The 22957-nt window shown below is 45.2% G+C and overlaps 1 protein-coding gene across 1 annotated transcript in view; it reads right to left on the reverse strand.

The window, feature by feature from the left end:
• Positions 1-22957, reverse strand: part of LOC137532146 (solute carrier family 2, facilitated glucose transporter member 11-like) — a 57634-nt gene that overhangs the window by 25525 nt on the left and 9152 nt on the right. The window contains exons 4-5 of the mRNA XM_068252385.1: positions 14213-14342; positions 3824-3972 (exon numbers count right to left, since the gene is read on the reverse strand). Coding sequence (XP_068108486.1) covers positions 3824-3972; positions 14213-14342 — 279 coding nt within the window. The remainder of the gene's footprint in view (positions 1-3823; positions 3973-14212; positions 14343-22957) is intronic.

A 22957-nucleotide genomic window follows, 5' to 3' on the forward strand; every position in this document is an offset into this window, starting at 1 on the left:
CTTCCTTCACGGACAGCTGGGTACTGCTGTGGGCAGAGGAGAAGGAACCGCTGAAGGGAAGAGGCGTGTGTGGAGGAGGGTGGCTGTGAAGGTGCACGGGAGAAAGTGGATGAAGACGATGCACCTGAAGGAGGAAGAGGAGAAGGAGGGTGGCTTGTCTTTTGAGGGGTGCTGCTTTTCCTCAGGTGTTCTTGCCATAGCTGTTTGTGCCTTCTCTCCAGGTGCCTTCGTAAGGCACTTGTCCCTACGTGAGAGTTAGCCTTTCCACGGCTCAATTTTTGCTGGCAGAGACAACAGATGGCTTTGTTCCGATCTGAGACACACACGTGAAAAAATTTCCAAACCGCTGAGCCCCCCTGGGGTGATGGCGCTACGGTGGCATCAGCAGCTGATGTTGAAGGGCATGTTGGCTGGCTGGCCATAGCTGGCGATACATGGCACCGGACACTGCTCCCAGCTGTTTCGGAGGATTAGCTCCCTCTGCTTCTATCATGGAGTCGTCTCCTCCTACTTCTCTCTGACTCCCCCTCTGAACTGTCCCCCTGGTCATCTCCTCTACCGGGAACATATGTGGTATCCGTATAATCGTCATCATAATCCTCCTGGCCAGCTTTGCTTTCCTCAGACACTTTCTCAACTGCACCAACTTCAGGTGGTTCATCATCCCCCTCCTCACACGATACGTCCATACTATCGCCACCTAACTCAGACGTATGAGGTGGTGTAACTGCGCCTTCTTCTTGTTGTTGCAGTAGTGGCTGTGAATCAGTGATTTCACCACCACCACCAAATAACTCCTGCGAAGTGTCAAATGCAGCGGATGTGGTGCTTGTACTAGCGCTGGTGGCACTGGCTGCGGGACATGAGGTCTTCTATGTTAAATACTCAACCACGTCCTAACAATTTTGGGAAGTGATGGCACGTGCCTTCTTCTGAGCACTGTATTTTGGGCACTGTATTTTGGGACAGGTCCGCATGAAATCACAGCAACACCACCTCGCACAGACCTGCTGGTGCCTGGTGGCCTTCCTCTGGGTCTGCCTCTACCTCTTCCTCTACCTGGTTTGTCCATTTTGTCCATCTCGGGTGGATGCTAGGTATATACAGTGAGGTGGGTTCACTCAACACAACAGGTAGTAGGATGCAGTGAGCTGTGTTCACTGAACAGTAAAGGTACTTAGATGCAGTGAGGTGGGTTCACTCAACACAACAGGTAGTAGGATGCAGTTAGCTGGGTTCACTGAACAGTAAAGGTACTTAGATGCAGTGAGGTGGGTTCACTCAACACAACAGGTAGTAGGATGCAGTGAGCTGGGTTCACTGAACAGTAAAGGTACTTAGATGCAGTGAGGTGGGTTCACTCAACACAACAGGTAGTAGGATGCAGTTAGCTGGGTTCACTGAACAGTAAAGGTACTTAGATGCAGTGAGGTGGGTTCACTCAACACAACAGGTAGTAGGATGCAGTGAGCTGGGTTCACTGAACAGTAAAGGTACTTAGATGCAGTGAGGTGGGTTCACTCAACACAACAGGTAGTAGGATGCAGTGAGCTGGGTTCACTGAACAGTAAAGGTACTTAGATGCAGTGAGGTGGGTTCAATCAACACAACAGGTAGTAGGATGCAGTGAGCTGGGTTCACTGAACAGTAAAGGTACTTAGATGCAGTGAGGTGGGTTCAATCAACACAACAGGTAGTAGGATGCAGTGAGCTGGGTTCACTGAACAGTAAAGGTACTTAGATGCAGTGAGGTGGGTTCAATCAACACAACAGGTAGTAGGATGCAGTGAGCTGGGTTCACTGAACAGTAAAGGTACTTAGATGCAGTGAGGTGGGTTCACACAACACAGCAGGTAGTAGGATGCAGTGGGCTGGGTTCACTGAACAGTAAAGGTACTTAGATGCAGTGAGGTGGGTTCACACAACACAACAGGTAGTAGGATGCAGTGAGCTGGGTTCACTGAACAGTAAAGGTACTTAGATGCAGTGAGGTGGGTTCACTCAACACAACAGGTAGTAGGATGCAGTGAGCTGGGTTCACTGAACAGTAAAGGTACTTAGATGCAGTGAGGTGAGTTCACTCAACACAACAAGTAGTAGGATGCAGTAAGCTGGGCTCACTGAACAGTAAAGGTACTTAGATGCAGTGAGGTGAGTTCACTCAACACAAAGCTAGGTATATGCAGTGATGAGGTGGGTTAAGTAAACACAACAGGTACTGAAGTATATGCAGTACTGGGTAGTACAATGTGCAGCTCCCTGTCACACACACAGGTAGTCACTGAATGTGCTGGGCTGCTGGCAGTGGCACACACACACTATCAATTGCAAGGCTGTGCATACAACAAAAGTGTCAGTTTGACACACAGAAAAAAATAAGTACAGGATGAGCTCTGAAAAGAGCTATTGAGGGGTGCTATAAAAGCAATAACAATCAGCCAGGAGCAAGATAAGCAGCCAAGAGCCTAACTAATCTGTCCCTAGAAGAACAAGTCTGCAGCAGCTGTCCCTACTCTGTCTCTAGCAGGCACACGAGTGAGGCTAATGGCCGCCGGAGCCTGCCTTATATAAGGGGGGGGTGGGGCTCCAGGGCTTAGTGTAGCCTGAATGGCTACAATGTGCCTGCTGACTGTGATGCAGAGGGTCAAAGTTAACCCTCATAGTGCATTATGGGGCGAATCGAACTTCCGCAAAAGTTCGCCTGTTGCAGGCGAACGCGAACCCCCAAAGTTCGCCTGGAACTGTTCGCAGGCGAACCGTTCGCTACATCTCTAGTGTTAATTTGTTAGCTGAGATGAGCAGAAAGTTTGGACAGATAGAGGTGGTGGCTAGGACGTTTGACAACTAGTTTTCTGACAACAAAATAAAGTATGTGGCCGAATGTACTGTATGTACTATATTTGAAACTGCTCAAATATCTATTTTTGAACCTTGTGCTTCTTATTATGCTGTGTACTATCTGTTGACATTATTTTAAAAACTCAATAAGGGCATGAGCCCACTAACGCAGTTGAGTCCGCTTCTTAAAGGGATACTGTAGGGGGGTCGGGGGAAAATGAGTTGAAGTTACCCAGGGCTTCTAATGGTCCCCCGCAGACATCCTGTGCCCGCGCAGCCAGTCACCGATGCTCTGGCCCCGCCTCCGGTTCACTTCTGGAATTTCAGACTTTAAAGTCTGAAAACCACTGCGCCTGCGTTGCCGTGTCCTCGCTCCCGCTGATGTCACCAGTAGCATACTGCGCAGACACAGACCATACTGGGCCTGCGCAGTACGCTCCTGGTGACATCAGCGGGATCGAGGACACGGCAACGCAGGTGCAATGGTTTTCAGACTTTAAAGTCTGAAATTCCAGAAGTGAACCGGAGGCGGGGCCAGAGCATCGGTGACTGGCTGCGCGGGCACAGGATGTCTGCGGGGGACCATTAGAAGCCCGGGTAAGTTCAACTCATTTTCTCCCGACCCCCCTACAGTGTCCCTTTAACATCTGTAACGTTAATGCGTTTCTGAAAAGTGGACACAACTGTGTTAGTGGGCTCATGCCCTAAAAATAAAATCTTAGGAAGAAAAAAAAGTAGATTTGGTCAACAATTGCGCTGCTAACATTCTATACCTGGTGTATCATGTCTATTTCTCAGGTGAGATAAGCAGAACAATTGGGGCAGATCATGGTGCCATGTAGTTATGACAAGTTGATTTTTGACAACACTTTAAAATAATAATAAAAAAAAAAAAAAGCTTTAGTCAAGTATGGGCCTGCTAACTGTATTTGATTTGATGGTGTATTCGCACCATCTACCCTTACTGCCTTCAGTAGGTCTTTACCTTTCTCACAGGCTTTGCGGTCACCTTTCTCCAGCAGCAGATAGATTGGAGATTCTGGGAAAAAGGGCAAGGCGACCAGCTGAACAAAGGCTGTAATTCCACTCACGAGAAGAACCAGAGGCCACAGAGTCTTTGTCCCAAATATTTCTCTGTGTAAGATGTAAAACAAAAACATAGATCTTTGCAGCATACTGTAGGTCAGTGTTACACATATTATTTTTTAACTGAAAGTGTACCTAAGAAGAGGGAAGCCTTTGGATCCTATATAGAGGCTTCCCACACTGTCCTCCGACCCCTGTCGCTGAGCACAGACTCCCAGTGGATTACTGACAAAGGCTTGTCAGAAATCACATTGGAGCCTGCTCCTCTTCTCGCACAAGCATAGCTTACTGCACCTGCTCGGGGACAACCGTGCCTGCACAGTAAGCCAGAGCTGCAACTCCAAGCTACTGTGCAGACATGGCCATTATCGTATGGGTTTACCATGGCCGCACTTGCGCAAGAAGCGGAGTGCAGCTCCGGTATTAAGGAGTGTCCCGGCAAGCAAGGAGGGGGATCGAAGGACAGCATGGGAAGCCTCTGGAGGATCCAAAGTCTTCCCTCTCCTTAGGTAAGTATTTACTTTTTTAACTTTGTGATGCCTTGGGTTCTTTTTAAAGCTGGTAAAAAAATAAATAAATAAGACTAAGCTTGCATGAGAGCACTGCAAGAAAGATGTACAGTGCTGGTGTACAGGACTTTCCAGCATTCCTGTCTCTGCTGTTTACCAAGAAGTATGCAGGAAGTAAAGTTTCGGACATCCTCTGTCTCTAGGTTTACTGCCACACCATTTGTTTACACAGAAAAATTACTATGATGAACACTTCCACATACTGTACCAAGAAAGCATGTAAAGGGATACTTAAATGAATCAACAGGCTAAAAATAAAAAATCAACTTTACTCACCTGGGGCTTTCTCCAGCCCCTTGCAGCAGACTGTCCAACGCTGACTGCTCCGCTCTCGCCGCCGTCCCGGGCTCCCCGCACGGTGCAGAGAACGACCTTGAGGTCATCCTTACTGCGCCTGCGTGAAGCTCCGCTGTCAATCATGGTCACGTTGTCCGCGGCGCACATGATTGACAGCGGCGATTCACGCAGGCGCAGTAAGGACGACCTCGAGGTCGTCCTCTGCACTGTGCGGGGAGCCTGGGATGGCGGCGGAGAGCGGACCAGTCAGCGTGGGACAGTCTGCTGCAAGGACCTGGAGAAAGCCCCAGGTGAGTAAAGCTGATTTTTTATTTTTAACCTGATGATTCCTTTAAGCCTGCTGGGAAATTAGTGATGTGGAGCATCCCTCCTGTTGCCAGTATGCGATATGCCCAGGCCAAGATCCAGCAGCATTCTGGACCAACCAATAGGTAGCAGGAAGCGAGCCGACACCATCCAAGATCAGTTCAATGCTCTTGTATTATAACCATGCATTACAGCAAGGAAATGCTATTATAGCCATACATAACAGCAAAGATGCGACGTTTCAAGGCTTGTGCCTCTTTATCAAGCTGTTGCTGAATGTCATATACACATAAATCACTTTCACGTGCATTTATATAGGGTAAATGGTCAGCCTATAGCCAATCATCTAAAACATTGCTACACACCAATCATAATGTCCATATTACCAGTGGACTTGATGGGGAACTTAAAGGCTAATTCAACAAATCCTGAGCTACAGTATTATCAACAAAATATCTCTCTATGCTGAATCTAAAACTTAACTTTTATTGAAGTCTGATAATTAAAAGCAAATTGCTGGAAATACATTACTAAATTACACTTGCAAGTAGTTGCCAAGCCTGCTTTGTCAGCATATGAGGGGACAACCTATATTATCCCAGGCTAAATGGCATTTACTGGTTAAAATGTAAAATCACACAACCCCCACCAAACAACCCGACATGTTTCACTTCTAACTGAAGCTTTTTCAAGGGAACAAGTGCTAAGAACGTGCAAATAGTGATAAGGTGCAAGAGTACATTGTAAAACAAGTATAAATTATAGCCTATAGGCTTATGTCATTGTAGCAGCCAAACGAACATGGCGGCTGACTTCAGCTTATATACCCTTCAAGGGGTTGTGGTTAAAAGCCACCTCCCCCTGACACTCCTTAAGGTCACTCCCTCCACTAGGGCCAGCACTCCATTGGTTCTCTGCCATTTTCTCCATAGAATCCACCAATAGGAGCATAGTCAGTATAGTACAATGTAAAGAAAATGAACCCCTTATCATCTGACCCCATTCTCCAAAAACAATATATTCATACCTCTTCTATCATCACATAAGTGGATCGCATCAGAGGGGCGCTTATGGCTAAGCAGCATCTATATGCGGCGCTTAACGCCAAGTATCGTAAAAGGAGCGTCCTGATTGGTTACCAGGATCTCCCCCGAGTCACCCTGCCCTGACCAATCAGCGCAGCCCATTAGTGGAGACCGACGTAAGGGTACTTCCGCATATTGCGCCGTGGAGCGCACACGTCACATACCCTCGCTTGTAAACTTGATGCTGTATTAGTGCCCATTAGTGGAGACCGACGTAAGGGTACTTCCGCATATTGCGCCATGGAGCGCACACGTCACATACCCTCGCTAAGGGGCGTAACTAGAAATCACTGGGCCCCCCTGCGAATATTTGGATGGGGCCCCCCCCATAGGTGCCAAATAATCGTAATGGGGCAGCGTTTCACTGTAAATTAATTGTAAAGTGGGCAGCATTTTACCAGACAATCGTAATGTGGGCCAGAAAATCGTAATGTGGGCAGAGTTCACCAGAAAATCGTAATGTGGGCCTTTAGAAAATCATAATGTGGGCAGAGTTCACCAGAAAATCGTAATGTGGGCACCAGTCACCAGAAAATAGTAACGTGAGCAGCAGTCACCAGAAAATTGTAACGTGGGCAGCATTCACCAGACAATCGTAACTTGGGCAGTGTTCACCAGAAAATCGTAATGTGGGCCAGAAAATCGTAATGTGGGCAGCGTTCACCAGAAAATCGTAACGTGGACAGCATTCACCAGACAATCGTAACGTGGGCAGTGTTCACCAGAAAATCGTAATGTGGGCCAGAAAATCGTAATGTGGGCAGAGTTCACCAGAAAATCGCAATGTGGGCAGCAGTCACCAGAAAATCGCCATGTGGGCAGCAGTCACCAGAAAATTGCAATGTGGGCATCAGTCACCAGAAAATCCTAATGTGGGCAGCAGTCACCAGAATATCGTAATGTGGGCAGCAGTCACCAGAAAATCCTAATGTGGGCAGCAGTCAGTCACCAGAATGTCGTAATGTGGGCAGCAGTCACCAGAAAATCCTAATGTGGGCAGCAGTCAGTCACCAAAATGTCGTAATGTGGGCAGCAGACACCAGAAAATCCTAATGTGGGCAGCAGTCACCAGAAAATCCTTATGTGGGCAGCAGTCACCAGAAAAATCGCAATGTGGGCAGCAGTCACCAGAAAATCGCAATGTGGGCAGCAGTCACCAGAAAATCCTAATGTGGGCAGCATACACCAGAAAATCGTAATGTGGGCAGCAGACACCAGAAAATCGCAATGTGGGCAGCAGACACCTGAAAATCGCAATGTGGGCAGCAGACACCTGAAAATCGTAATGTGGGCAGCAGACACCTGAAAATCGTAATGTGGGCAGCAGACACCTGAAAATCGTAATGAGGGCAGCAGACACCTGAAAATCGCAATGTGGGCAGCAGTGACCAGAAAATCGCAATGTGGGCAGCAGTGACCAGAAAATCGTAATGTGGGCAGCAGACACCTGAAAATCACAATGTGGGCAGCAGACACCTGAAAATCGCAATGTGGGCAGCAGACACCAGAAAATAGCAATGTGGGCAGCAGACACCAGAAAATCCTAATGTGGGCAGCAGACACCTGAAAATCGTAATGTGGGCAGCAGACACCTGAAAATCGTAATGTGGGCAGCAGACACCTGAAAATCGTAATGTGGGCAGCAGACACCAGAAAATCATAATGTGGGCAGCAGACACCAGAAAATCGCAATGTGGGCAGCAGTGACCAGAAAATCGCAATGTGGGCAGCAGTGACCAGAAAATCGTAATGTGGGCAGCAGACACCAGAAAATCGCAATGTGGGCAGCAGACACCAGAAAATCGCAATGTGGGCAGCAGACACCAGAAAATCGCAATGTGGGCAGCAGTGACCAGAAAATCGTAATGTGGGCAGCAGACACCAGAAAATCGCAATGTGGGCAGCAGACACCAGAAAATCGCAATGTGGGCAGCAGTGACCAGAAAATCGTAATGTGGGCAGCAGACACCAGAAAATCATAATGTGGGCAGCAGACACCAGAAAATCGCAATGTGGGCAGCAGACACCTGAAAATCACAATGTGGGCAGCAGTGACCAGAAAATCATAATGTGGGCAGCAGACACCAGAAAATCATAATGTGGGCAGCAGACACCTGAAAATCGCAATGTGGGCAGCAGACACCTAAAAATCGCAATGTGGGCAGCAGACACCTAAAAATCACAATGTGGGCAGCAGTGACCAGAAAATCACAATGTAGGCAGCAGACACTAGAAAAAAAAATGCACCTGTGAAAAAAAACCAATTCACTTACCTGACAGAAGTCTTCTCCTCTCCCGGCATCTGGCTCGCAGCTCCATGAGTCCTGCTGCAGCACATCTCCCGCGCTGACAGGCAGAGTGCAGGGCTACGGCAAGATGGCTGCCGAAGCCCTGTACTAGAGACACAAATAGTCTCCAGTGTAGGGCTTCTTCGGCGGCCATCTTGCCGTAGCCCTGCTCTGCCTGCCGGAGACTATGCAGGCTGCTGGTGGAGCGGGGCTGCGGGGAATGAACTGGCGCAGCGTCTATTAGACGCTGCGGCCAGTTGAGCACCTTGCTGGGGGGTCCAGAGCAGCGCTCCCCCCACGCACAGTGAGCGGGCCCCAGAGCAGCCCCGGGCGGCCGGGCCCCCCTGCGGCTGAGAGAGTCGCATCCCCGGTAGGTACGCAGCCTTTCATCCTCCGGGCCCCTGACTTGCTAGGGGCCCCCCTGCAACTGCAGGGGCTGCAGGGTCTATTCCTACGCCTGGCTCGCTTGTAAACTTGATGCTACAGCACAAGCGAGGGTATGTGACGTGTGCGCTCCACGGCGCAATATGTGGAAGTACCCTTACGTCGGTCTCCACTAATGGGCTGCGCTGATTGGTCAGGGCAGGTTGACTCGGAGGAGATCCTGGTAACCAATCAGGACGCTCCTTTTACGATACTTGGCGTTAAGCGCCGCATATAGATGCTGCTTAGCCATAAGCGCCCCTCTGATGCGATCCACTTATGTGATGATAGAAGAGGTATGAATATATTGTTTTTGGAGAATGGGGTCAGATGATAAGGGGTTCATTTTCTTTACATTGTACTATACTGACTATGCTCCTATTGGTGGATTCTATGGAGAAAATGGCAGAGAACCAATGGAGTGCTGGCCCTAGTGGAGGGAGTGACCTTAAGGAGTGTCAGGGGGAGGTGGCTTTTAACCACAACCCCTTGAAGGGTATATAAGCTGAAGTCAGCCGCCATGTTCGTTTGGCTGCTACAATGACATAAGCCTATAGGCTATAATTTATACTTGTTTTACAATGTACTCTTGCACCTTATCACTATTTGCACGTTCTTAGCACTTGTTCCCTTGAAAAAGCTTCAGTTAGAAGTGAAACATGTCGGGTTGTTTGGTGGGGGTTGTGTGATTTTACATTTTAACCAGTAAATGCCATTAAGCCTGGGATAATATAGGTTGTCCCCTCATATGCTGACAGAGCAGGCTTGGCAACTACTTGCAAGTGTAATTTAGTAATGTATTTCCAGCCAGCAATTTGCTTTTAATTATCAGACTTCAATAAAAGTTAAGTTTTAGATTCAGCATAGAGAGATATTTTGTTGATAGAACTTAAAGGCTATCAGCTGATAGGTTCATCTCTGCTAAGGCCCTCCCACCTCCATACACCCACATTGACTCACCGCCCTATGTGTCCGCCAATCTCTGCCGCCCTCCCAAACAGGCCACCCAGAGTGGACCTTACGGGGAACTGGCCAGATGACGTGCGAGTGGCCGCACACATGCGCAGCCACCGCACGTATAGACAGACACAACATGACGTCGGGGGCAAAACACGCCCGCCGCCGCTTGTCAGGCAGGGCCAGCAGCGGCAGCCAATGACCAAACTATGTCCTCTCTAACTAACAGCAATGACCAATAAAACAATAGCGGCAGTACAAGCTGGCTGATTAACATATATACATACATACATAAAGTCCCACATGGATGTTAAATCTCGTAGGGTTAGAATGCTAATCCTCATCCTATAATATAGGCAATCACTAATAAGGAAGAGTGGGGAAGAAAAAAGAGCGACTTTTGCAGAAGCAGCTGGTCATATATCAGGGCAAATTAACCCTCAATCAATATGTAAATCATAAAGCATATATACACCCATATGCACATATGTAACATGCCTGCCGGGTAAAAAAAGGGTTTCACTCACCTGCAGCCGTCCTGTTCAGCGCCGGTCCTCAAAGAGCCTCCGTTCCCCCGCCGCCAGCTAATTTCGTTTTTTTCTGACTCGGAGTCGGCAGGCCATCTGCCGCCTTACTGGCCTGATGCTGTCCCCACTAATATTCAATGCCCAGTGCTACAGTCTATACATTACCTGTCCGCATCCGCCACTTGGCAGAGGCTTTATCTCTCTCACTCTATAAAAGATAATTGATGAAGAGATTTACCCTATTTACTGTTTTTACAACAGCAATAAAAATTGAGAAAGCCTTCTGTATCCTCACTATCAGTAGGTTTTCATTTCCATTTGAAGTCTTCTTTTACTGCATTTCTGAATATTTTATATTTTTTCCTAACAGGCTCAAAGTGACTGTTAAGAAATTCCCTTTTACCTGGTAGATGATTTTCAATTTGTAATTTTTGAAATAGCTCTCAAGCTGAAAAAGCATGGGTGCCTCTGTTCTAGAAAATGTTTAGTCACGTCTCTAAATATCTAGCATGTGTATGGCTGTCGCGGGAGAAGGGACAAATAAGTGCATTTTCCTTTCTGGGCTGCAGGACACCGCTTGATCATGTGCATTCCCTCATCCTAAACCCAAGTGTCTCTATCAACTTGATTCACTAACCGGCACACCCGATGCGCCGTTTTCACCATATACAGCATAGCGGGTACGATGTTATTGTCGCACCGCGCACCATTATTGGCGCACCACACTGTGCGCGGTGCTGTGCGTGATGTAGCTATGTGCGATGTGTGGGTGCAAAGCTACTTAAAGAGAACCTGTACTGAGTAAAATTATTTAAAATAAACACATGAGGTAACTTCAAATGAACATTACATAGTTACCTTGCTATTAGTTCCTCTCAGAAGCTCGCTGTTTTCTTCTGACAGTGATCGCTTCGAGTTCTGACAACATTTTGTCAGAATTGAAATATATCAGTTGCTGTTAGTTATTTATCAGTTGCTGTCAGTTATAGCTGAGAGGACAACTGATGTGCCAAGTAATGTCTATGTTTTCCTATGGCTCAAGTGGGCGATATGACAGTTTAACAGTGTGCTGACCAGAAAGCTGTTATGGGGTAATGACCATTTTCAAAATGGAGGACAGAGAATACCATTGATCACAGTGGACAAACAGGACGCGGGAGAGGAGAAAGAGGTTGAGGAGTAGACTACACGGAGGTAAGTATGACCTGTGTATGGTTATTTTGACTTTTAATTTTCAGTTCAGGTTTTCTTTAAGGTGCACTAAGTGGCTTATCACTCCAGCGCTAACACTTAGCACTGGTTATTGAATCAAGCCCTATATTGGGCAGCATGGTGGCGTAGTGGTTTGCACTCTCGCTTTGCAGCACTGGGTCCTTAGTTCGAATTCCAGCCAGGTCAACATCTGCAAGGAGTTTGTATGATCTCCCCATATCTGTGTGGGTTTCCTCCCACATTGGCTTCCCCCTAAATTGGCTATAGACTATGATACATGCACTACATGATACCAGGGGTGCAGCTAAGGTTTTTGTGGCCCCAAGCGGACTGTAGGAAGTGGCCCTATCCTGCGCGCTGCGGCAAAAAATGGGCGCGGCTATCCCGCATAAGTGGGCGTGGCCATGACATGTGGGTGGAGCTGGAGGGCGGATTGGGGCGGGGCTGTTTGCAGGGAAAATGGATGTGGGGGTGATTGAGGCGCGCGCAGCACGCCACGCCGAAAGATGGATTTGGCCATGACATTGTATGGGCGGAGCTTAACCGTAGCACAGCAAATATAGCCAACTATGACCATTAAATAATAAATGCAGCAACAGTTACCCCAGACACCAGAAAAAAAAGGCAATTTGTGCAACATTTCAGCAGAAAACAAACGCAATTTGTGCAACATTTCAACAGAAAACAAACAGAATTTGGGCCACATTTCAGCAGAAATGAAACGCAATTTGGGCCACATTTTAGCAGAAATGAAACGCAATTTGGGCCACATTTCAGCAGAAATCAAACGCAATTTGGGCACATTTTCAGCAGAAATCAAACGCAATTATGGCACATTTTCAGCAGAAATCAAACGCAATTAGGGCCACATTTCAGCAGAAATCAAACGCAATTTGGGCACATTTTCAGCAGAAATCAAATGAAATTAGGGCACATTTTCAGCAGAAATCAAACGCAATTTGGGCACATTTTCAGCAGAAATCAAACGCAATTTGGGCCACATTTCAGCAGAAATCAAACGCAATTAGGGCACATTTTCAGCAGAAATCAAACGCAATTATGGCACATTTTCAGCAGAAATCAAACGCAATTAGGGCCACATTTCAGCAGAAATCAAACGCAATTAGGGCACATTTTCAGCAGAAATCAAATGCAATTAGGGCACAGTTCAGCAGAAATCAAACGCAATTAGGGCACAGTTCAGCAGAAATCAAACACAATTAGGGCACAGTTCAGCAGAAATCAAACACAATTAGGGCACAGTTCAGCAGAAATCAAACACAATTAGGGCACAGTTCAGCTGAAATCAAACACAATTAGGGCACAGTTCAGCAGAAATCAAACACTATTAGGGCACAGTTCAGCAGAAATCAAACGCAATTAGGGCACATTTTCAGAGCTGCAAAAAGAAAAGAATTTATTCACCTGGCACTGGCAGAAGTCTTCTCTCCCCGTCTCCTCTCCTCTCCTGGCCGGCTCCTCAGGCGCGCAGTTCCCACGGAGCTCCCTCCCTCCTCCAATCTCCCGCGCTGATTGAATCAGGGCTACGGGAAGATGGCCACCCGAAGCCCTGTACTGGAGACATAGTCTCCAGAGCAGGGCTTCGTCGGCGGCCATCTTCCCGTAGCCCTGCCCTACTCTGCTCTGCCAGCCCCGCGGGTCTGCGGGAAAACAGTGACGTCACACCGACGTCACTGAGCCGCCGAGGCCCCTACGATCTTGAGGCCCCAAGCGACTGCTTGGTTCGCTTTATGCCTCGCGGCGCCCCTGCATGATACATACATAGACATATGATTATGGTAGGGATTAGATTGTGAGCCCCTCTGAGGAACAGTTAGTGACATGACTATATACTCAGCGCTGCATAATATGTCGATGCTATATAAATACTTAAATAAATAAATATTGTGCTTGTAAACGGAAATGTCGCCTGATCTGTATTCTTCTTTTTCTAGCTTTGAACTTGACAAAGTCATGGGGAATGCATATCTAGAGTCTTCTCTCAATGTTATCTCTTGTATAAATAATTCTCTTTACTAAAAATCATCTGTGTCTGATAAATTCTTCAGGTTCTGTTGAAATATAACTTGATCTGTGAATAGAGCTGTAGTAGACAACAGATAATCATTGGTGGAGGAGAGAAGAATTGAGCTTTGAGACTTTTTGTGTTTAAGCGAGATCGTAAAATGCTAATTTTACAACTTTTTTAATCTTAAATAAGTTTATCTTAAGCAGAGGTAGATGGGAACAAATGTAGAAATAAAATGTGAAAATAACATACACTTTATATACATCACAGCAGGCAAATATGTTTTTGGCTAAAACCAATATGTCCCGCCTATTCTAAAGCCAAGTACTCACATCCAATCTTGAATGGCCAATTTTACCACTTCCATGTAGTACGAGGACCAACAGGTTTTAAATACTTTGACCAAATTGTGTAGGTGAGCTTTCATACTACATGGAAGTGGTAAAATTGGACACTTATAATCCACTTTTGATTGGACAATTTTACCACTTTCATGTATGAAAGCTCGCCTACATCCCACATGGCTCTAAAAAAAACCCTCTATGCTTTCTGGGTAATAAACATTCCAGCGACCTGTCCCAATAACCACACATACCTGAGTCCAACAAGCTGGCCACACAGTTTTCCCAGAGTAACAAATAGGGGGCCAGAGGTGTTGATGAGTCCACGCACTTTCATGGGAGCAGATTCTCCAACATACTGGGCATGAATATTTAATCCCAACCCTAAGAGAGACAGCAGAATTCAAATAACATTTTGGTAAAACATAGGGATAGTCACAATGATCATCAAACATGACATACCTACCTGAGAACATTTTTTCTTCAAAGTAAAATGAGATTTTGGCAAAATAGAACTATAGTTGAACATTGTAAAGTTTAACAAAACAAACCCAGCTCACTTCAAGTCATTATGTAAAAAATATTTTTTGTACAAATATTTCAGCAAAGCAAAAATGTGTATATATGTATTTACACTTATCATTATTAAACAAAAACCTTATTATGGAATACAATGAAATATGCTAATGAAAACTGTATTCTTATATAGGAAACCTAGAGTAAGAAGTTTCCTCCTCTCCACGCCCACGGTCCAGGTCTGGGTAGGCCTGAACAGTCACTCTAAGGAGTCCTTGGGCAAGGCTACCTGATGTTCTAGGGGGGCCTACTCTCAAGCCTTTCCAGGCTGACACAAGAAAAGCCCTGTAAAAATGTTATCAATATTAGCTCAACCAGGGCCGTGTCGAGGCAGAGGCGAGAGAGACTCCAGCCTCAGGGCGCAGTGTAGGAGGGACGCACAACTCACTCAGCTATCATTCCCCTATTGTGTTTGAAGCAGAGAGAAATAAGAAAAGGGGATACATGGCAGTGACTGTAAGCCAGATAACTAGAGATTAAGGTGTTGGGGGGTTTGGGGGCCCTGGGGCACCTTTTAGTCTAATAGCAATCAGTGTGTGACGGCTGGGGTGGGTGGGATGGAGGGGCGTACTTTGGTGTCTCAGTCTTGGGTGCTGGGAGACCTTGTCCCATCTCTGAGCTCAACATTTGTCTGTATTGGAGCTGAATAATATTAAAAAAACTGCCTTCATTTACCTGAGGCAGTCAAAACTCTAAACTTGGGATTTTTAGTCTTTTAAATAAAAATAAGATTATGGAATTCCAGAAAAGTCTTATTTTGGATTCTTAAGGTTATGAAATTCCAGAAAAGTCTTATTTTGGATTCATATTTAGGATCAACTATGATATAGATAATCTCATTTGTTTCTTTTTACTTCAGGTTTGCTTCAAGAACTGTAGCAAAAAAGTTTCTGTACCGTGTTAGCCAAACAAATTACATAGGTATAACAAACAAACTTTTGTAAAAGTAATACCTTTTTAATGGCTAACTGATAAAGTTAATTTATGCAAGCTTTCATTTATCTAGTCACCTTCTTCAGGCATCTTCCCAGATGTTAGCTGAAAAATTACTCAAACATGAACAATCAAGAAAAAATTCTCAGTTCAAATTTATGAAAATGTTCAAGACATTAACGAAAGGTTTAAATTGTGGAATGGGATTCATGACACCTATTTAACATGAATGATTGACTTCATGATCTTCAGAAACCTGCTGGACTTCATATCATATATACTTGCATGAGCTCACTGGCTCCAGACTACTGGCCACTTGACATGATGTAACTGCTAGATAGTAACCAGCACACCTATCATGTTCGTATTTACTATTTACTGTTTTATTTCAGCTAACATCTGGAAATATGCCTGAATAAGGGGAGTAGATCCCTGAAAGCTTGCATAATTGAACGTTATCGGTTAGCCTTTAAACTTTTACAAAACTTTTTCTTTTTTTCTACCTTCAAGAACTGTGAGAACCAATTCTATTACTCCAGCTTGAATTTCTTTCAATTAATTCATGGTGGGTTTTGAAGTATGAAGTATGTTTAGGATGACTATTGCAGAAGCCATTCACTTTCCAGCATTAGCTTGGAAAAAGACCTGTCCAATGCAACAGAACTTCATTGGTCTATAAAATCTGCATCAACTCAGAACTATAAGCATCTCATGGACTATCCTTTGCTGATATTTAGTGGAATGTATTCTTCCTCCTAGTAGGATCATGCTCACTGTACCAATTACTGCTTAACAAGCAAACCTCGAGTCATTTTGATCAGTTGAAGTAAAGCAGTGGTTTTTACACTTTTAAAGCAGTTGTTTTGGGCCACTTATGGCACTTTTCACGCAAGAAAGAATTCATGTGTGAACTGCATTTTTGCAAATTCGCATTTTCTGCAAATCTAATTCAAGTCAATGGCACTGTATTTGACATTAATTATTTCGCTAATTTTTGCATCCAAATTTTCTCCACAAAAAAAACAGCCTACATGTATGCTTTTTTTTATAATATGTAAGTCAATGGAAAGGCGATTGGAGATAAGTGTTAAGGCACCCTATGCTGGAATTCCTTATGAACAACAAAAGAAAGGATAATATTTTTCACTGTGTTAGACTCTAGAAAATGCTGTAAAATGACGAATAGTTAGCGTTTTGTTTTTCTAAAAGTGGTGGAAAGTATCAAATGACAGGTTCAGACTTTGAAGATGCAGACTCCTGAGCCAGATGTGAAATGTTGAGCACAGGGGCATAACTAGAGGGGAGCAGCCCCTGCGATTGCGGGGGGGGGGGGGGGGGGGACTTCTAACCTTCCCTTCTTCTGATTGGTGGAGGAGAGAAGGATTGAGCTTTAAGACTTTTTGTTTAGGTGAGATCGTAAAGTGGTAATTTTACAACATTTTTTAATCTTAAATAAGTTCTGTTTATCTTAAGCAGAGGTAGATGGGAACAAATGTAGAAATAAAATGTGAAAATAATAACATACACTTTATATACAGTCATCACAGCAGGCAAATATGTTTTTGGCTAAAACCAATATGTCCCTATTCTAAAGCCAAGTACTCACATCCAATCTTGAATGACCAATTTTACCACTTTCATGTAGTATGAGGACCGACAGGTTTTAAATACTTTGACCAAATGTGTGTAATGATCGCTGCTGCAGCAGATATTGCTGGAAGTAGTAGTGCTGCAGCTCAGGCAGTTCTGATCTCTTTCCATGCAAGCTGCATAGCTTTGTCTGCCTTTCCCTGCTGTCAGCTTGTGACTGATTACCATTCACCTGTGTGGGAATCTGCATGTCTGCTCCCATTGGATGACCTCAGTATAAAGATCTGCTTCCTGCAGGACTCCTCGGGTTTTCATAGCTTCAGTTTAAGCCTGTCTTGCTGTCGCTTCAGCCCCCGATCGTGTTTCTTGTTCTAAAAGATACTTTGCTGGTTTTGCATCATATATTGGTTCATTGCCCATATATATGCATACCAGCACGTTTATTATTTTCCTTGTATTCGTGTTACGTTGATACATCAGTGTCGCTGATGTATACGTACACGAACTGTTTATATCCTGTGTGCAGTTAGTCAGCTTTCCAGCACGTTTTGGTAGTTTGCGCGTATCGTGAGCACTCGTGCTGAGCCAGTATCCTGCTCCTGGTCCTGTTCGTGGATTGCGTTCATCTCTGCGAGGAGATAACGAATCCTTCTGAACCCTGTCCTGTTACCGTTTGTGGATTGCGTTCATCTCTGCGAAGAGATAACGAATCCTTCTGAATCCTGTTCTGTTACTGTTTGTGGATTGCGTTCATCTCTGCGAAGAGATAACGAATCCTTCTGAATCCTGTTATGTTACCGTTTGTGGATTGCGTTCATCTCTGCGAAGAGATAGCGAATCCTTCTGAGTCCTGTTCCCTGTATTACTCCAGTCCTAGTCAGCGTTCCTGCTTATGTCATATATCGGTTCATTGCCGATATATACATATGTTAGTCAGACGTTACAAATAGTTTCATTGATAGCTGTAATTGTAATACGCTATCAAAACATACTTATTGTATATTTGTCTGTGTTACGTTCATCTATCTTGATCCTGCTATTTCCTGACTATCCTGTCCTGTCTTTGTGAGGCACGCCATCGCTGCAATCGCATTGGCTGCCTCATTCCAGTCTGTCTTGTTTTGGACGCTTGCTGTCGCTAAGTAGCCGCTAGCTAGCAAGCGTTCATTCTGTCTACCTGTCCTGATCTCCTCAGTTCTGGTTTATGCGCTCAGCGCTACTTTGCGCTGAGACGTTATAACGAAAGCATTGTTTGTGGCTGTCGGATCTGCACCGGCTCTGTGCGCCACAATCTCCTTTTGGAGTCAGTCCTCCCCTCCACTATACTAGGGATAGCCTGTTTCCTTGTGCTAGTGTGTGTACCTCCTCCACGTCAGCTCATGCGTTGCATGCTGACTGTGGAGAATACACCACCAAGCCTTACATTATGAAAACCCCCTTACCAATCCCCATTGTGGGGGGGATTCCCAGAAAGTATGACACTGTTAATTATGGTTCCTGTTCCTTTAAGAAATTTGAAGAACTTAGCTCTGAAACAGAAAATGAGTTTTTCTCTGAATGTGCCAGGTTCCTGGCCAATCCCGATCTCCAAGCGACTCCTGTTTCAACCTGGGCACTCCAACTAAGTTATATTTTGTTTAAAGGGGAATTATTCCAGTGGGCATTTGATGTTCTCAATCATTCCGATTTGAAAGAGAGACCGCTGGAATTTCTAGCATTTGTGATCCATAACTGGTTGCGCATAGATCCATTGCCTTTTCCTCTTAATGAACTCCTGGCAGCAGGCCAATCAGCTTCTCCTTCAATTGCTTGCAAAAATGTTCAGCAAGCAGAAAGTGTTCCTGATAATTTTCCTGCAACCTTGAATAAATCACCAAAAACAGCAGGGTCTAAGGCAAAACGCAAACGTTCTAAGAAACGTGTCCGATCTGCAGAGTCGTTATCCTTAGCGACTGAGACCTATAATGAGATTCTGCCATTAACAGATAATGAAATGCAATTGTCTTTCAGGGGAGTTAAATGGACTTATGAAACTACTAATGAACTTTCCTCCCTGGCTAGGGAAAATAAAGATTTTTGTTTAAAAGAATTATCTGAGTATGATTATGAGGAGATATTACAGAGTATTGAACAAATCAACTTATTTGTGAAGCAAGGAAAGTTTGCATACACTACAGTTCAGCACTTGCTACAGGTATTGGAGATTCTTAAGAATAAGGAATCTGCCAATCACCTGCTAATTAACCCAATATATGTCCCTGCTACAATCATATCTGCAAACCATGATCTGCCTGTTAAGTATGCTTGGAATCCTCCATTTGAGAAAGGAGAGATGGAAGCTCTGGTCAATGAATGGAAGAATGATTCAAGTTCATTTTGTCAATTTTACAGTGCAAAAAGTGAATTAGTATTGAATGCATGCATTAAGTCTGCCTATAACCTAATAAAAACTGGTGTGTGTGGGTATGACTTTGTGGCTCCATTGATTGATGTGTGGGAACTGATTTTGGATGATTTTTATGTGACTCCGAATTCGCAAATTTGGCGTTCTGACCCGCCTGCTTCAGCACCTTTGGCTGATTCAGCAGGTGATTCGGAGCTCTTTTTGTGTGAAATTGAAGTTCCTGCAATTCCACCCTGTACCATGGATAACTCAGTGTTACTTACCAGTAAAACAGAAGCCACTGATACATTCTTAACCTTGCCCTGCGCAAATTTCTCAGCAGAGAATCCAGAGGTCCTGCTGACTTCCGAATCCAGACTAGCCAGTACTCATGACTCTTTGTTCAGTGAAACAGACACCAGAAAAATCTTGCCTGCCTCTGCAAACACTTCTGCAGAAATTACCTGTGTTAATAAAGTTCAACTCCTGTCTGATCCAGCAGATGCCAATAGATGCACTACATCAGTTTCCGAGTCCCAGCAATCCTGTCTAGAAACCTCAGAACCCCAGCATCTGAATTTTCCAATTTTACAAATGAATGGTGATTCAGATGCGCAAACATTGTGTCTTGATCTTCCTGTTTCTACACCTCGCTCTAGTTTCGTGAATAGCTCAGAGCATCTGCTATGTGAACCTGAAATCGCAGAATTATTACCTTGTTCAGAAAATATTCCAGTAAATTTGCCCTGTACCATGAATTGTGCAGTAGATCTCTCCAATGAAACTCAGGTCACAGAATCATTATGCTGTCCAGCAGGTGCTTCCATGGTTTTGCCCTGCAATATGGACTGTTCAGTGATCCTGTCCAGTGAAGCTGTGGTCGCAGAGTCTTATGCTTCACCCAGTACTTTGGATACTTCAAACCCTCTAGCAGAGGAGTCTGAGGCACTGCTTACCTCAGTTGGTGTTGCAGTAATATTCACTTGTCTAGCAGCTGTTTTGGAATTACAGTCTGCTCTAATAAAACTTGGTGAATTTCTGCCCAGCAAAGCAGAAGCCATTGAAATATTGTCCTCGTCAGCAAGTGTGTTAGATACCTTGCCCTGTACACAGTCTGATTTAACCAATGTTGTTGAGTCCCTCTCCAGTGTTGTAACAGCCGAGGAACTCCAGCCCTGTCCTCTGAATGTTTCAGAAGTCTTGCCCTGTAACATGGATAATTCTGATTCTCTGGTCAAAATAATAGAAATCTCAGAATTTCAGTCCGGTCTAATGAGTGTTCCTGAAACCCAGCCCTGTATCCTGAAAGATTCTGGTTCTCTGGCCGCTGTGGCAGAGGTTCCAGAGTCCCCTTCCTGTCCAGGGAATTCCTCAGTTTTGCCTAGTCCAGTGGGGGCTGCTGCAATACTGACTTGTTCTGCAGCGCCTCATGAGCTCCAATCCAGTGTATTAGATGAGTCTCTGTCCAGTCCAGAGGTAGTTGTGGAGTCCCTATCTGGTTCAGTGCATACATCAGAAGATTTGTCCTGTCTTGTTAGTGCCCCTGAATCTGATTTGTTACTGACTTTGCTGGAATCAGCGACATCTAAGTCTGATCCTGCATTCTCGTGTAAAAGTCCAGTAGTTGCGAAGTCTAGTCATGATGATTTTTTTTTTGGCCAGTCCTGGTTTTTGTCCTGTCTTGGCTGACCCTGAGGCTCACAGTTCCTTGACATGCCCAGAGGTTTCTCTTGTGCCAGTGTGCCCAGATGTTCTTTGTGTGCCAGAATGCCCAAGTGTGTCTAAGGTGTTAGCGTGCTCTGATGCTTCCTTAGTGGGAACATGTTCTGATGTTGCCAGTCTGCCTGCATGCCCAGAGATGGTTCTGGTCCCTGAAAGCCCTGATCTTGATGTTTGTCCTTGTGGCCCTGACTCAGAAATTGCCCTAGGTTCCATAGGGGTTCTTGATAGTTCTCCATGTGAGCCTAAGGGGCGTTCTGACCTATGGGGATCTCTTTGGAGCTTCAAGGTGTTCTGGGAGGTCTCTGAGAAAACTTGTCCTGGTGCCTTGGACTGGTTCAACAGTGGGTTTTGTGTTGGTAAAGACAGTCCCGGTGGGCATTGCAAAGGCTTTGGCGTTTTTGAACGGTTCCTGGAAGGCGGTGGGTATCGCTCAGGGAGTTTCGGAGGGCTTTCTTCTGGAAATCATGGTTCTGATGGGTGTCACACTGGGGCTTGTAGTACTGATGGGCATGGCTCTGTAGGTTCTGGTTCTGATGGGTCCAGTCTTGTGGGGACTGATTCTGGAATTTGGTCTTGCCGGGCTGTCCCGGTCATCATGAATTATCAGTCAGACTGTTTTGTTGGCAATTTCAGTTTTGAAAAGCGTCTGGAATCCGCTTTTAAGGGCGGGGGTACTGTAATGATCGCTGCTGCAGCAGATATTGCTGGAAGTAGTAGTGCTGCAGCTCAGGCAGTTCTGATCTCTTTCCATGCAAGCTGCATAGCTTTGTCTGCCTTTCCATGCTGTCAGCTTGTGACTGATTACCATTCACCTGGTGGTGTGGGAATCTGCATGTCTGCTCCCATTGGATGACCTCAGTATAAAGATCTGCTTCCTGCAGGAATCCTCGGGTTTTCATAGCTTCAGTTTAAGCCTGTCTTGCTGTCGCTTCAGCCCCCGATCGTGTTTCTTGTTCTAAAAGATACTTTGCTGGTTTTGCATCATATATTGGTTCATTGCCCATATATATGCATACCAGCACGTTTATTATTTTCCTTGTATTCGTGTTACGTTGATACATCAGTGTCGCTGATGTATACGTACACGAACTGTTTATATCCTGTGTGCAGTTAGTCAGCTTTCCAGCACGTTTTGGTAGTTTGCGCGTATCGTGAGCACTCGTGCTGAGCCAGTATCCTGCTCCTGGTCCTGTTCGTGGATTGCGTTCATCTCTGCGAGGAGATAACGAATCCTTCTGAATCCTGTCCTGTTACCGTTTGTGGATTGCGTTCATCTCTGCGAAGAGATAACGAATCCTTCTGAATCCTGTTCTGTTACTGTTTGTGGATTGCGTTCATCTCTGCGAAGAGATAACGAATCCTTCTGAATCCTGTTCTGTTACCGTTTGTGGATTGCGTTCATCTCTGCGAAGAGATAGCGAATCCTTCTGAGTCCTGTTCCCTGTATTACTCCAGTCCTAGTCAGCGTTCCTGCTTATGTCATATATCGGTTCATTGCCGATATATACATATGTTAGTCAGACGTTACAAATAGTTTCATTGATAGCTGTAATTGTAATACGCTAGGAAAACATACTTATTGTATATTTGTCTGTGTTACGTTCATCTATCTTGATCCTGCTATTTCCTGACTATCCTGTCCTGTCTTTGTGAGGCACGCCATCGCTGCAATCGCATTGGCTGCCTCATTCCAGTCTGTCTTGTTTTGGATGCTTGCTGTCGCTAAGTAGCCGCTAGCTAGCAAGCGTTCATTCTGTCTACCTGTCCTGATCTCCTCAGTTCTTGTTTATGCGCT

Source organism: Hyperolius riggenbachi, chromosome 1 (genome assembly GCF_040937935.1).
Source record: "Hyperolius riggenbachi isolate aHypRig1 chromosome 1, aHypRig1.pri, whole genome shotgun sequence".
Taxonomy (NCBI): Eukaryota; Metazoa; Chordata; class Amphibia; order Anura; family Hyperoliidae; genus Hyperolius; species Hyperolius riggenbachi.